We start from the raw sequence: 16,489 nt of genomic DNA, 5'->3' as shown, positions 1-16,489 counted from the left end.
TGTACTCTGCTATGGTCTGATATGGAATTAGCCACAAAGTAGCAACTCCGTATCATCCACAGACCAATGGGCAAGCTGAAGTCTCTAATAGAGAGCTAAAAAGAATCTTGGAACGGACTGTAATTGCCCGTAGAAAGGATTGGGCAAAAAGCTTGGATGATGCTCTGTGGGCATACAGAACAGCATTCAAGACTCCTATAGGAACCTCTCCATACCAACTTGTGTATGGCAAGGCTTGTCATCTACCCGTGGAACTGGAACATAAAGCCTACTGGGCAACTAGATTCCTAAATCTGGATGCTAAGTTAGCTGGTGAAAAAAGATTGCTCCAGCTAAATGAGCTAGAGGAATTCAGGCTCAGTGCCTTTGAAAATGCAAAAATTTATAAGGAAAAGGCAAAAACGTGGCATGACAAGAAGTTGTCATCCAGAGTCTTTGAGTCAGGACAAAAAGTTCTGCTCTTCAACCCTAGGCTCAGACTATTCCCAGGAAAACTGAAATCCCGGTGGAGGGGCCCATATGTGATTACAGGAGTGTCACCATATGGATACGTTGAGCTTCAGGATATTGATTCTGACAAAAAGTTCATTGTTAATGGATAGAGAATCAATCATTATCTTGAAAACAATTTTGAGTAGGAATGCTCAAAACTGAGGCTTGAATGAGTCTTAGTAAAGGTCCAGCTAAAGACAATAAAGAAGCGCTTGCTGGGAGGCAACCCAGTCATTAGCAGGTTATTTATTTTACTTAATAAAATTTTGATATATATTCTTCAAGGTTGATCATCGAAATTGAAGGAATTCACATAGTTACAGAAGGATTCAGTGAAAAAAAAAAGCAGAGAAAAGGAGCTTGCTGGCAAGAAAATGCCAGTAAAGGGCACTCTGGGCGTTAAACGCCAGAATGGATACCATTATGGGCGTTTAACGCCAGTAAAGGCACCATTTTGGGCGTTAAATGCCAGAATGGGCACCATTCTGGGCGTTTAACGCCAAAATTGCAGCATCCTGGGCGTTCAGCAAAACGCCCAGTGATAAAGGAGTTTCTGGCGTTTAACGCCAGCCAGGGTGCCTGGCTGGGTGTTAAACGCCCGTAATGGCCAACAATTGGGCGTTAAACGCTAGAAAGGCAAGGGAAGGAGATTTTGCTTTCCACTTCAAATTTTTTCACACTTTCATGTTTTGACCCATAATTTTCTACATAAACATATTACAAATTTTCATCATTCACCCTCAAATTTCAAAAATCCAACAATTTTCTAAATTATTTCTCAAATCTCTTTCAAATCCTTTCCAAATCTTCTTCAAAAACTCAAGTATTTTCTCAAATTCTTTCCATATCTTCTCAAATCTCTTTCAAAACTTTCGAAATCCCTCCCCCTCCCTTATAAATACACATTCAGCCATTCCCCTCTCTTCACCATTCGAATTCGCTTCTCCTCCTCTCTCTCCCCTTTCCTTTCTTTTGCTTGAGGGCAAGCAAACCTCTAAGTTTGGTGTGCTTTTCCGTGATCACTAAGCTAAGGCTCATCAAGACCATGGCTCCCAAAGGAAAACAAACCAATTCAAGGGGCAAGAAAGAGAATACTACAAAGGATCTTTGGAGTCAAGAGAGGTTCTTAACCAAAGAACATGCAGACCATTACCACAAAATAATGGGTCTAAGGTCAGTGATCCCAGAGGTTAAATTCGATCTAAAAGAAGACGAATATCCGGAGGTCCAAGAGCAAATTCGAAATAGAGGATGGGAAATTCTAGCCAATCCTGAGACAAAGGTTGGAAGAAACATGGTTCAGGAATGCTACTCAAATCTGTGGTTGACAGATAAGCAGAGAATGATTGGAACTGCTTTCCATACCTACAAAACCATGGTCAGAGGGAGAACTATTTACTTCCATCTGGACAAAATAAGAGAGGTCTTCAAACTGCCTCAACTACAAGATGATCCTGAATCCTTTAATAGGAGAATGGTGAGAGCAGATAAAGGGTTGGATCAAGTTCTAGAGGACATATGCCTCCCTGGAACTAAGTGGATAACCAATTCAAAAGGTGTCCTAAACCAACTCAAGAGGGGAGATCTCAAACCAGTTGCAAGAGGTTAGCTAGATTTCATTGGGCGTTCTATATTGCCCACTAGTAACCGTTCTAAGGTCAATGTCAAGAGAGCAGTGATGATTCATTGCATTATGCTGGGAAAAGAAGTGGAGATTCATCATCTGATTTCTTGTGAGATTTACACAATTGCAAACAAGAACTCCACTGAAGCCAAACTGGCTTACCCAAGCTTAATCTCTTTGCTATGTAAAGATGCTAGGATGAGGATGGGAGTAGATGAATTCATCCCAATTGAACATCCAATCACCAAGAAGTCAATGGAAGGACAAATGCAGGATAACTCTATCAAAAGGAGGGCGCAGGAATTTCTCCCTGAACTTCCTGAATTTGACTACTAGGCCCTCCTAGAAGCATCTGTTGCCAAGCTGCAAGAAGCTATGGAACAAATTAAGGAAGAATAGCAGAATCAAAACTGCATGCTCTGCAAGTTGCTGAAGGAACAAGAGAAGCAAGGGCGTGAGCTACAGGAGCTGAAGCGCCAGAAGCTCTCCCTTGAAGGGTCAAACACCCCACAAGTTGAGGGAGCATCCACTTCTCAAAATCAAGGTTGTTGAGTCCTAACTCTGTGATAACCTTTATCATTAGGAATCTATTTTTGAGTCATTTAAATTTCTGTTTTTAATTTTCTGTTTTCTATTACTATTGGTCTTATCATATATTTATTTTTGAGTCTTGTTCTTATTCCATGATTAATAAAATTTAAAGTTCATGTCTTAAAGTTATGAATGTCCTATGAATCCATCAGCTCTCTTAAATGAAAAATGCTTTAATCACAAAAGAACAAGAAGTACAGAATTTCGAATTCATCTTTGAAGTACAGTGCATATGTCTTTTGAATTTGTTGTTTAAAGATTGTTAATGGAAAAGGAGAAATGTTATTGAGGATCTGAAAAATCATCAAATTGATTCATGAAGCAAGAAAAAGCAGTGAATACAAAAAAAAAAAGAAGAGCAAGCAGAAAAAGCCAATAGCCCTTAAAACCAAAAGGCAAGGACACTAAAAAGGATCCAAGGCTTTGAGCATCAGTGGATAGGAGGGCTTAAAGGAATTAAATCCTGGCCTAAGCAGCTAAACCAAGCTGTCGCTAACCATGTGTTTGTGGCGTGAAGGTGTCAAGTGAAAAGCTTGAGACTGAGCGGTTAAAGTCGTGATTCAAAGCAAAAAGAGTGTGCTTAAGAACGCTGGACACCTCTAATTGGGGACTCTAGCAAAGCTGAGTCACAATCTGAAAAGGTTCACCCAGTTATGTGTCTGTGGCATGTACGTATCCGGTGATAATACTGAAAAACAGAGTGCTTTGGGCCACGGCCAAGACTCATAAAGTAGCTGTGTTCAAGAATCAACATACTTAACTAGATCATTCTAAACTTCAAAGGATAAAGTGAGATGCCAAAACTGTTCAGAGGCAAAAAGCTACTAGTCCCGCTCATCTAATTGGATCTAAGTTTCATTGATATTTTGGAGTCTATAGTATGTTCTCTTCTTTTTATCCTATTTGATTTTCAGTTGCTTGGGGACAAGCAATAATTTAAGTTTGGTGTTGTGATGAGCGGATAATTTATACACTTTTTGGCACTGTTTTTAGTATGTTTTTAGTACATTTTAGTTAGTTTTTATTATTTTTTTTAGTTTTTAATTAAAATTCACTTTTCTGGACTTTACTATGAGTTTGTGTGTTTTTTTGTGATTTCAGGTATTTTCTGGCTGAAATTGAGGGACCTGAGCAAAAATCTGATTCAGAGGCTGAAAAAGGACTGCAGATGCTGTTGGATTCTGACCTCCCTACACTCGAAGTGAACTTTCTGGAGCTACAGAAGCTCAATTGGCGCGTTCTCAATGGCGTTGGAAAGTAGACATCCTGGGCTTTTCAGCAATATATAATAGTCTATACTTTGCCCAAGAATTAATGGCCCAAACCGGCGTTCCAAATCAGCTTTAGAATTCCTGGCGTTTAACGCCGGAACTGGCAAAAAAGTTGGAGTTAAACGCCCAAACTGGCACAAAAGCTGGCGTTTAACTCCAGGAAAAGTCTCTACACATGAAAGCTTCAATGCTCAGCCCAAGCACACACCAAGTGGACCCCGAAAGTAGATTTTTATGTCATTTACTCATTCTTGTAAACCCTAGGTCACTAGTTCACTATAAATAGGACTTTTTGCTACTGTATCCGGATCTCATGACACATTACACGTTTCATACTGTATCTTCTATGGCATGAGTCTCTAAACCCCATTGTTGAGGGTGAGGAGCTCTGCTGTGTCTTGATGGATTAATGCAATTACTACTGTTTTTCATTCAATCACGCTTGCTTCTATTCTAAGATACCACTTGTTCTTCAACCTGATGAATGTGATGATCCATGACACTCATCACCATTCTCACCTATGAACGTGTGTCTGACAACCACCTCCGTTCTACCTTTGTTTGAGTGTGTATCTCTTGGATTCCTTAAGCAGAATCTTCGTGGTATAAGCTAGAACCCATTGGCGGCCATTCTTGAGAATCCAGAAAGTCTAAACCTTGTCTGTGGTATTCCGAGTATGATTCGAGGATTGAATAACTGTGATGAGCTTCAAACTCGCGAGTGTTGGGCATTAGTGACAGACGCAAAAGAATCACTGGATTCTATTCCGACATGATCGAGAATCGACAGATGATTAGCCGTGCGGTGACAGCGTGCGTTGAACATTTTCACTGAGAGGATGGGAGGTAGCCATTGACAATAGTGAAACCCAACATACAGCTTGCCTTGGAAGGAGCCTTGCGTGCATGAAGAAGAAGACAGTAGGAAAGTAGAGATTCAAAAGATATAGCATCTCCAAAACTCAACCTGTTCTCCACTACTGCAAAACAAGTATTTATTTCATGTTCTTTTACTTTTTACAATTAAATCTGAGAATTATTGATATCCTGACTAAGAGTTACAAGATAACCATAGCTTACTTCAAGCCGACAATCTCCGTGGGATTGACCCTTACTCACATAAGGTATTACTTGGACGACCCAGTGCACTTGCTGGTTAGTTGTGCGAAATTGCAAAAGTGTGATTGTGATTTCGTGCACCAAGTCTCCTTTTTTTTAGCTCCTTCCTGTGTGTGGGATTGGGTGCTTGATTTCTCTCTTAATGCTTTTCCTTTGGATTGTCTTGAAAGTGTTCTGTTTGTGTGGTTACTTATTCCACACTCCTCTCATCACTTATAGTGATCATCTTGCATTCTTCCCATCTTACTTTCTTTGTTTCTCCTCTTGGGTTCTTCTTTGTGTCACTTGGGAAACTATCAGTAGGCTTGGGAATCTGTTGAGATAGATATCTCACTTGGGACTCCAGCCTCTTGATGGTGTCTCCCTGGTTTTTTATATTGCTCGCACTTCATTCTTGAACATTCTGTTGTCTTGGACTTCCTTACATATGCCTTCAAGTAGAGTCTCAATTCTGGAGAGTCTATCTTCAGGTGGTGATGGTGGGTTGAACTAGGAGGTTAAGAGTGGTCATGCTGGTTTTGATATGGATGTTGAGAAGGGTAGTTAGGTGGGTGTTGGTATGGTCTCTGTGTTGAGTGTTGGTAGGTTGCATTGTTGTTGGGATTGTAGTTGTGGCGTCTCTGGTCTTGGCCTTGGTCTTGTTGATTTCCCCACCCAAAATTAGGATGGTTCCTCCAACCAGAATTATAAATTTTTGAGTATGGATCATGGGTCTGCCTGGGTGAGTTCCCAATATAGTTGGCTTGTTCCCAGTCGCCTTCTTCTCCTATATTCAATCCTTCTTGAGCTGGTGATGAAGTGGTAATTGCTGCAACTTGGTTCTCTTCCATCTTCTTGGTATGATCGGCTAACTGCTTGGTGATCATCTTATTTTGAGCCAGCAGTGCATCCATATGGTTCAGCTTCATCACTCCTCGAGTGTTGCTCCTTTCAGAAGCATAGAAGTAGTCATTCTCAGCTATAGTCTCAATGACATCTATAGCTTCTTCAATGGTTTTCTTCTTGTTTAGAGACCCCCCTGATGAATGGTCTACGGCCTTCTTTGATTCGTAAGAAAGACCTTTGTAGAAAATGTGCAATTGAACCCATTCGTTGAACATGTCTGGTGGGCACCTTCTTGTTAAGTCCTTAAACCTCTCCCATGCCTCATAGAGAGTTTCACCATCTTGTTGCCTGAAGGTTTGTACGTCAACTCTCAACCTGTTGATTCTTTGAGGAGGCTAGCATCTCGCCAAGAATTTGTTCACCACATCTTCCCAATTTTGTAAATTCTCCTTCGGAAAAGATTCCAACCATTTAGATGCCTTGTCCCTAAGTGAAAAGGGGAACAAAAGAAGTCTATAGGCATCAGGATGAACACCATTAGACTTCATAGTGTCACATATTCTTAGGAAGGTGGTTAGATGTTGATTGGGGTCTTCTTCGGCACTTCCTCTGAATCAACAGTTCTTCTGAACAAGGGTGATGAGCTGCGATTTTAATTCAAAGTTATTGGCATGTATGGTTGGCTTTTGGATGCTACTTCTGTAATTTCCTGGGTTTGGATTGATGTTTGAGCCTAGAACCCTTCATTCTGGCCTAGCATGATTCACAGGGCCTTCTTTGGCATGGTTGTGAGCTTCACCTTCATGGTTGTTTTCCAGGTTCTCCTCCATGTTTGTTTCAAAGTACTCCTCCTTTTCCTCAGCACCAACAACTCTTTTCCCTCTTGCTTCCCTCCTTTTTCTAAGGAAGGTCCTCTCAGGTTCAGAATCAAAGGAAGTTAAAGCTCTACTTCTTCTCCCTGTCATACAACTAACAAAGCACACAGCAAGAAAGAAAATGAAGAAGTTATTCTTGTTAGAGTGGCTGTTAGTGTGAGTGGTGCAAATTATCAAACAGTTAGTGGATTAGTGAACAAAATTGTAAATAACAACAAAAAAAGAAAACAAAGAGGAGAGAGGGGAGAAAGTAAGAAAATAACTAAAACTGAAGGTAAATGACTAGATAAAGTAAACAAGCAAAAGAAAAATTCTCAATCTAGTGATCTTCCAACTTAATCATTGTCAATACAAAATCAATCCTGGCAACAGCACCATAAACTTGATGCACGGAAACTTGTCTCTCAACAAATTTTCCTTCGGCAAGTATACCGAATTGTCGTCAAGTAAAAACTCACACTAGAGTGAGGTCAAATCCCACAGGGATTAATTGTTCAAGCAACTTTAATTGGAGGAATGTTCTAGTTGAGCTAAGCAGAAATTGAATTGAGAATTGCAGAAAATTATATGGCGGGAAAGTAAATTGTAGAATCTTAAATGGGGATTTGGGGAGATGAACATAAAAATAAATGACAGAAAGTAAAGAGAATGGGTAAGATCAGAAATGGGGGATTCATTGGGCTTAGGAGATGTTGCATTCTTCAGATCAAGTTTATTCTCATCTCTTCCTCAATCAATGCATTCATTGATCTCCTTGGTAATCTTAGGTGATTGGATCCCAATTCCTTGGCAACCTAATCTCTCTAAGCTTGAATAATTGCCCAATTCCTTGATTTAATTGCTCATGGGAATAGATGAAGTATGGTCACTGATTATACCATATGTATTTCCAAATCAAAGAGTTGGGAGGATTATATGTCACTATATCCGTCCAAACCCCAATTTGGTCCAACATGAGAAAGCATTTCTAGCATGATCCCCTCATCCCTTTTTCAAGGCTCAGAGGAGATCTAATTATGGAGAGTTTCTTTTCCAAGACAACTAACCAATTGATTTAAGATAGAAAGCTTTCTAGTAAATCAAGAGAAAAGAAAGAAGAAGAAGAATGAAAACTATAATTGATCCATCAAATTACAACAGAGCTCCCTAACCCAATGAAAATGGGTTTAGTTGTTCATAGCTCTGGAAATGGAAGATGATAGAGAAGATTACATTCTCAAGTAAACTAAAAATTGCAGGAAAAGTAAATATACAGAGTGTAGTTCTCCAAAATGCCAAGCCCCCTTCTAGTTCAAAACTACTCCAATATATACTACTCTTCTTGATCTTCTAGTAAGCTCTTCAAGTCTTGGATATGGGCCTTTGATCTTGCGTTGAAGCAGTTACAATCTTCAGTGGGCTCAGCTTTGCTTGCAGAAAAAGTGTGAGTCAGGCATGGATGGACGTTAGTTAGGACATTAGTGATGTTAACGTTAAGTGAAAATGTGGGTTCGAGAACGTTAGTGATGATAACCTTTTTCACTAACGCTCTAAACCAAATTGATCCTCGTTAACTTCAATGTTAGTGGCACTAACGTGACCACTAACGTTGCCTCTTAGTCTTTCGCAAACGTTATTGGCATTCACCTTTACCAATAACGTTGCCTCTCAGTCATTCGCAAACGTTATTGGCATTCACATTTACCAATAGCGTTGCTCTTTGCTTCTTTTCCACACGTTAGTGATCCACGTTAGTGTAACTAACGTGGCCATTAACGTGGGCATGCCCAAGCTTCGAGAGCGTTAGTGACACTTACCTTTGTCACTAACGCTTCAAACGCCCCTTCTTCCCACGTTAGTGTCTCACGTTAATTACATTAACGTGACCACTAACATGGTGCTGATTTCCATCTCCAACGTTAGTGACAAAGGTGAGTGTCACTAATGTTGGATATCATTCCTTGCTCCATGTTAACCTTCACGTTAGTGGTCTTAACGTGACCACTAACGTGGGCACTATTGGCGTAGCCCAACGTTAGTGACAAAGGTGAGTGTCACTAACGTTGGCGATTCCTTTCTCCTCCCACGTTAGAGTTCACGTTAATTGGATTAACGTGACTCTTAACGTGGCTAAGTGTGCCCTTTTGGAATGTTAGTGGTATTCACTTTTATCACTAATGTTGGAGTTCCCCTTTTCCTCCACGTTAGCTACCACGTTAATGTAATTAACGTAGGAACTAACGTGGGCTATGATGGCTTCAAAGGTGTTATTGGCGATCACTTTTTCCATTAACGCTGCAAGCTTATTCCCATTCCACGTTAGTAGTCACGTTAATTAGATTAACGTGGCTGCTAACGTGGCTCTTCCTTGCTTCCTTTGTCCTGAAATCAAGCAAAAAAAGTGCATCAAAGCTTTGTTCCAAGTCATGAGATCATGCATTATCCATTTTATCATTAAATTCTTGCATGATTATCATGAAATCATGTAAAGTTCACAATGTTTGCTTGGATCAAGATGTAAGTGTATTTTTATCCAAAACTTGATTATTTACTAAGAAAATGCATGAAACTACCCTAAAATACTAAAGAAAAGGTCAGTGAAACTGGGCAAGATGCCCTGGCATTAGGAGGTGATTGGGAACAAGCCAATTATGTTGAAAACTTATCAAGACAACCCTATGATCCACACTCCAAAACCTACAATCTTGGTTGGAAGAACCATCCAAACTTTGGGTGGGGAAACCTGCAAAACCAAACCCAAGATTATAGGCCTCAAAAATCCAACCATTACAATAATTCCACTTACCAACACTCCAATCAAAGACCATATCAAGCCCCACATAACACTTCTTTCCAGCCTCCATATCAAGCACAAAACAATCATCCTCAACCTCCAATTCCCAACCTATCATCACAAGCACCATCTGAGGATAGAATCTCCCGGATTGAAGCCTTTCTTGAAGAAATTTTCAAGGAGTTTAAGAATAACAAGGCATTCAAGGAGGAAGTAAGATCTAACATGCAAAACTAGGAAGTTGCCATCAAGAAGCTTGAATCCCAAGTATCTCTCTCAACAAATTCCTAAGCTCACAAACAGCTTTCCAAGTGATACTGAGAAGAATCCAGGAGGAAAAACAAAGAATGTGAGATGGGAAGCGTGTAAGGCAATCACTCTAAAAAGCAGAGAGACCTTGGAGGAAGAAGCTATCAGGCTAGGATAGCATAACAAAGGGTCCCCAAAGGAGAAATTGGAAGGGACAGAACAAGGCATTAACCCTGCACAAAGGGAAGATCCAATGGAGAAGGAAGCCTTGAAACCATATGTGCCAAAAGCACCATTCCCTCAAAGGCTCAAATGTGGTGCTAAAGAGAAGAAGTATTCTAGGTTTCTAGACACATTTAAGTCTCTTCATATCAATATTCCATTCATTGAAGCCCTCCAACAAATGCCCTCAAATATCAAATGCATGAAGGAGTTGCTAACCAAGAAGAATCCCTTAAAGGGTGGGCAGATAGTAGTGATGACTAACGAGTGCAGTGCCCTCATCCAGAAGAATTTGCCCACAAAGAAGAAGGACCCAGGGAGTTTTCACATCCCTTGTGCTATAGGGGATACAATGATTGATAGAGGGTTTTGTGATCTTGAAGCGAGCATAAATTTAATGCCCCTGTCTCTCATGACGAAGCTGCAAATCAATGAGTTGAAGTCCACAAACATAACCCTTCAACAGGCTGACAAAACCCAGAAACAAGCACGAAGAGTGGTTGAAAATGTGCTGGTGAAGGTAGGGAGGTACTTTCTCCCTACAGACTTTGTTGTTCTTGAGATGGAAGAAAGCTGTCTTCATCCAATCATTCTGGGGAGACCATTCTTGGCCACAGCTAGAGCACTCATAGATGTTGAGCAAGGGGAGTTGATATTGAGAATACATGATGAACAACTCATGTTTCATGTCTTCAAGCCCTCACATGAATCTGAACAAGATAACAAAGACCTGAAGGATGATCATAAGGAAGCATTCTTGGAGGAAACAAGCAGTGAATCACAAGCAGAGCCTCTGAAGACATCCTTGGTGAAAAAACAAGAAGTCCAAGTGGTACAATAATCAAAGAAGTCTAAGGAGGAGCTGAAACCATAAGATTCAAAAGGGACAATCAACAAGGACCCTCCTGACACAAGAATCACTAAAGCACCACTTGAAAGAGATAAGAGAATTGGGAAGAAGGTGCCAAGAGGATGGAAAAACAAAAAGATCCCTACAGAGGACTTCTCTCTAGGGGACAGAGTGATATCAATCCACCAGCCAATAATCTCACCTCATTTTCCTATAATTCCATCTCAACTGCCTCAAGTGTACACAATCAATAGAATCCTCTCCTTGGAGCATGTAGAAATTCTCAAAGAAGAACATGGATATAGATTCACCAGGAGAATAGAAGACCTAAGACATTACCAACCTCCCTGACAAAGGCCAACTGTCAAGCTAATGACATTAAAGAAGTACTTCATGGGAGACAACCCATGCTTTATATCCTTTTAGTTTATGTCTTGATCGTAGTTAATAAATTAGTACTCATGAAAATCAATTCAAAATTGACAAGCACTTAATTGAATTCTTGCGTAAGACACATAGTGGACAACAAGTTTGGTGTGCAAGGCACCTAGGATGATACATGGGATTCATATCATGTATATCTTAGAAGTCTAATCAAATTCTCTTGCACCACATGATCACAAACTAAGTTTGGTGTCCATTAATGCTATACGCATAACTCATAAGAAGTCAAGATTGATTCCAATTCATGAGTAACACTTAGTTTGTTTTAGTTGGTTATTTAATGAAAATTTAAAAATTAGTTAGTCATATATTTCATTTTTTGCCACCACCATATGAGTTTAACTTTTGTTTCTTTTATTGTTTTGCATATAAAAATGAAGGAAGAAATGGATGGACATGACAAGACAATGCAATGGGGGAGTTCGGCCACTTTATGAAAAGCTAGGCACATGTCCTTGAATGATGTTCCTTGGGAAGTGTTACCATGCAAGCATTGGATAAGTGAAGGCGTCATAGCTTCCACCCTTGAAGACCGAACCCAACCACCTCATAAAGTGGTGATCCTTGTGCTCATGCTACTTCACATGCAAACCATCATTCTCACCATACAAGATTAATCTCTACCCTTCATTTACCAACCATCTTGCAAATAAATAGCTCCCACTCTAGGTGACCAAACCTCATATTAACTCCCATACTCCAACTCTTCTACACTTTAACTTTGCGTCCCTTTCATTGCAAGTTACTTGTTAACCCCCTTCATACACTATACCCTCCATAACTCCCCACACTTACTTCTTCTCTAGTCAACTCCTCATCCATGGCAGCATCAAGTTCAAAGAGACGAAAAGGAAAGGAGCCCGTTGAAGACATCCCCTTTAATAAGTGGAGGTTTAAGTCTGTGTTCCATGAAATCCAACGTGGATGGATGGAACCCAAGAAAATATTGCCCAAGCATGCTTTTCAATTTAAAGATGATAAATGTCCAGAGATAAAAAAAAAAGATTGAAAGAAGGAGGTGGTAATTGCTCGCGGACCCACTCACAAAGTTAAACGTAACTCTCATCAAGGAGTTCTATGCTATTGTGGTGAGAGAAGACACCACAAAAGTTCCTACTTTTAAGAGCTATGTGAGAGGGACCGAAATTGATTTCAGCCCCAACGCTATCATGAAGGTTCTTCAGTTGAGATCAAAACCCTTTAAAGATGCTAGTTATCATTCAAGAATGAGTGATGACCCTGATTGTGAGGTAATTATAAACAACATATGTGTTGTAGGGGCTGATTGGGTGAGGTACTCAGACAAAAAGCCAAGGTATATTAGAAGAGGAGACCTTGTCCCCGAAGCCAAGGGTTGGTTTGAGATCGTAAGGAGATCCATCCTCCCTGCCTCAAACAATTCAGAGGTTAATATTGCTCGAGCCACCATGGTACATTGCATAATGAAGGGTGTGGACAAAAAAGTTCATGAGATTATAGCTGGAGGTATCCAAGAGATCATGGAGAAGAATGACCCGGAGGCTTGGCTGGGGTATCCGAGCACCATTCTAAGGCTGTGTATGAAAGCCAAAGTGGTCTTTGAAGATAAAAACCCAATGTGGTTGATTGTTGGAAAACCAATCACACCTCAGTGCATGAATTATGTTACACCCTCTTAACAACAAATAACGCCTCAGAGAAGGAAGAGAGTGCTTCAAGAAGAAGCACAGTAAGAGGAGCAACAACAAGAAGAACCTCAACAAGAAAAGTAATACACTTCAGCCACCCTAGACATGAGCTACATCCAAGAAGCTCTTGATGGTCTAACAAGACAATATGTGAAAAATCAAGAGCAACAATGGCACTTCCAATTCCAGCTAATAAATCAGCAAAAGGAGTTGCACAAGCAACTGATGGAACAGCAACTAGAACACTACTCCCAACTTTCTCAAACCATCAACCAAGTGTCTGAAAAACAAAACCAACAAGAAAGGCAAATCCAAGAGCTCAATCAGCGTCAGAATATTCATATGAAGACCTTTAATAAGTATAAGGTTCTCAATGAAGGGGGGCATCTAGATAGGGTTGAGTACGACATGAGTACTCAAGCTAGACTTAACTATGTGGTTGACTATCTGCCTCACTTGAACCTGGGAATCCAGAAATATGATTACATTCATGAAAGGCTGGAAGCAAAAGAAACAGAAAGAGCTAGGTGTAATGAAGCTAAGCTGAGGAAGAAGATGGAGGATGCTGGATTTTGGAAAAGGCTGAAAGAAAGAGGAGGAGCAAGCAGCCAACAAGAGGGAGAGCAAGAAGGAGAGAGGAAGAAGAAAGGAAAAGAAGCCGAAGAGTGAAAGCTGGTAGAGTTCTTTTCTTTTAAAGCTTTGAATAAGGAAAATCATGTATGAAATAGAACATGCTTCCATAATTAGTTTAGGAATTTCAATTCAGTTTTTGCATTTAGTTTTCTTGAGTTTATCTTTAGCTTGTTAGCTTAGATGCTTAAGCCATTGCATCATATCTTAAATTGTATGTTGTGTTCTTGAGTTCAATAAAAGAAAATGTAAGAAAATGTTGTGAAAAAAAAGAGTGAAGTCCAATGTTAAAGAATAAAGTCCTAATTTATGGTGGTATTTGATAGATAAGATGTTCATTAATAAGGTACAAAGCTAAAATATCTATTGAATTATGAGCTTAATGGGCATTCCATGAGACTTAGATGAATAATAAGATCCTTGAAAGAAAAATAGAATGAAAAAGAAAGAAAAGAGCAAGCAATAAAGCTAGGCACCAATAGTTTGAAGCCTGAGGCATGTGTCTGTGGTGTTTTTTCTGCAAGGATATGCTTGATGAGTAGGTTCTGAGGAGTGCTTCATCGCTTGATAACTTAGGTTAACTAACCCGAAATTATCAACTGAAAGTCCACTATCAAGAGCAACCTTGTCACAAAACATTTAGTAACCCAAAGAGGTGCTAGATACCAAGGTCTCACGAATGAAGAACAAACCATGTGCCTGTGGTGTGTATATGCTGAGGAGAGGCTTAAGTGAGTAAGTCCTTGGGGGTGCTTCAACACCTAGCACCTTGAACCAACTGGTTCGGGAGTGTTGGCTGAAAACTTATCATAAAGAGTTGCCTCAATACAGAGCACTTAACTAAATAAAGCAATAAGCTTCTAAAGAGAAAAAGAAAACAAAAACAAAGCAAAGTTAAGGATCAAAGAATAAGAGTCTCATAGAAGGCAATAGAGTGAGTATTCAAAAGCATACTATGGCCTAGAAACCAGCAAGAAGATGAACCTAAATTGTCATGCATGAAACTCCATGAACCAAGGTTTCGAATTCTCTGAATAAGGACTTATATCTCTTTGGCAATAGAGTGTGCATTCTCATTCATTCTTCTTATGTTCTATCACTTGCTTGAGGACAAGCAAGATTTAAGTATGGTGTTGTGATGTCAGGTCATCTTGGCTAGTTACACAAGCCATTTTGAGTATGTTTTAGGTTAGTTTCATGCATTTTCTTAGGCAATAAGCAAGTGTTTGGTTGAATATGCATTCATACCTTGATTAAATCAAACATTGTGAATTACAAACATTTTTCATAAGAATAGTGCAAGGATTGAATGATAGAATGAAAGATGCATCATCTCATGATTAGAGCAAGACTTTGATGCAATTTGTTTGATTGATTTAAGGAAAGAAGAAGTAGAGAAGACCCATGTTAGTTCCACTAACGTGGGCACTAACGTGGGCACTAACGTGGAAGAAGGTAGCAGCTTGGGAAGTTAGTGGTGAATTTAACACCACTACTTGATCGAAACAAAGGAAGAGCCACGTTAATGGCACTAACATGGGCATTAACGTGGAAGAAGGAGGCAGCTTGGGAAGTTAGTGGTAAAGTTAACACCACTAACTTGATCGAAGGCCAAGGAAGCACACGTTAGTGGCCACGTTAATGCCACTAACGTGAGCCATTAATGTGGAGAATGGAGCAGCATAGGAAGTTAGTGGTGAAGTTAACACCACTAACTTGATCAAAGCATAGAAAGACCACGTTAGTGCCACCAACGGTTGGGTTAACGTGACTCAAAGGGGTTGGGGATGTTAGTGACCATGTTAGTGTCACTAAGGTCTTAGAGCCAGGAATTTGTACATCACGTTACTCACATTAACGACCTGACTAATGTGAATGCTGCCCAACTAAAACTCTTCCAGCAAGCTGAACAAAGCTCAATTAGTTAGTTAACTGCTTCAATTGAGGCCAAGGGCTTACATCCAGAGACTTGCAGATTTAACTGAGGATCAGAGAAGTAGTATATAAAGGGGTAGTTTTGAACTAGAAAGGGGGATTGGAACCTGAGGGGATCCAGGATTGTAAACACCCAGAATTCACTTTTCTCTGTATTTAGTTTTACTTTCAATGCACTTTACATTCCCATTTTCATTTTCCAGAGCCATGATCAACTAAACCCCACTTCATTGGGGGAGGGAGCTCTGCTGTAATTCAATGGATCAATCGTAGTTCTTATTCTTCTTCTTCCTTTCATTCTCTTTGATTTTCTTGAAAGCTTTCGATCTTCATCTAATTGAGCAATTGTCTCGGAAGAGAAATTGTTCATACTTGGATTTCCTCTGAGCCTTGGAAGAGGAATGAGAAAATCATGCTAGAAATGCTTTCTCTTGTTGGACTAGGTTGGGGGTTGGATGGATATAGTGACATGTAATCCTCCCAATACTTTGATCTAGAAAAACATGTGGTATAATAAGTGATCATACTTCATCTCTTCCCATGAGCAATTAGATCAAAGAATTGGGCAATTGTTCAAGCTTAGAGAGATTGAATTGCTAAGGAATTTGGATTCAATCACCTAAGATTACCAAGAGATTAATAAGTTGTATGGATTGAGGAAGAGATGAGAATGAACTTGATCCAGAGAATACAACATCTCCTGAACCCAATGAGCTTCCCCATTCTTATCTTCCCATTCTCTATATTCTGTTGTTTACTTTGATGTTCATCATCCCAATTCTTATTTACTATTTTGCAATTTACATTTTTCCATTTACTTTTATGCAATTTACATTCAATTATTTACTTTTTTGTCATTCACATTTCTTGTTATTTACGTTTCCTGCCATTTAAATTTTTGCAAATCTCAACCTAATTCTGT

At 39.7% G+C, this 16,489-nt stretch overlaps 1 protein-coding gene across 1 annotated transcript; it reads left to right on the top strand.

Moving 5' to 3' along the window:
• The first annotated feature begins 10,072 nt into the window (after positions 1 to 10,072).
• LOC107465796 (uncharacterized) lies at positions 10,073 to 10,882 on the top strand. The gene has a single exon (XM_016084770.1). The coding sequence runs from the start codon at positions 10,073 to 10,075 to the stop codon at positions 10,880 to 10,882; it is 810 nt and encodes a 269-aa protein (XP_015940256.1).
• The last annotated feature ends 5,607 nt before the right edge of the window (positions 10,883 to 16,489 follow it).

The sequence above is a fragment of the Arachis duranensis genome, chromosome 9 (assembly GCF_000817695.3).
Source record: "Arachis duranensis cultivar V14167 chromosome 9, aradu.V14167.gnm2.J7QH, whole genome shotgun sequence".
In the NCBI taxonomy this organism is placed as follows: domain Eukaryota; kingdom Viridiplantae; phylum Streptophyta; class Magnoliopsida; order Fabales; family Fabaceae; genus Arachis; species Arachis duranensis.
This window is presented reverse-complemented; position numbering and strand designations above follow the sequence as displayed.

Excerpts from the sequence above, each read along its gene's own strand:
- LOC107465796 (XM_016084770.1), top strand. The coding sequence starts at position 10,073 with ATGGAGAAGGAAGCCTTGAAACCATATGTGCCAAAAGCACCATTCCCT.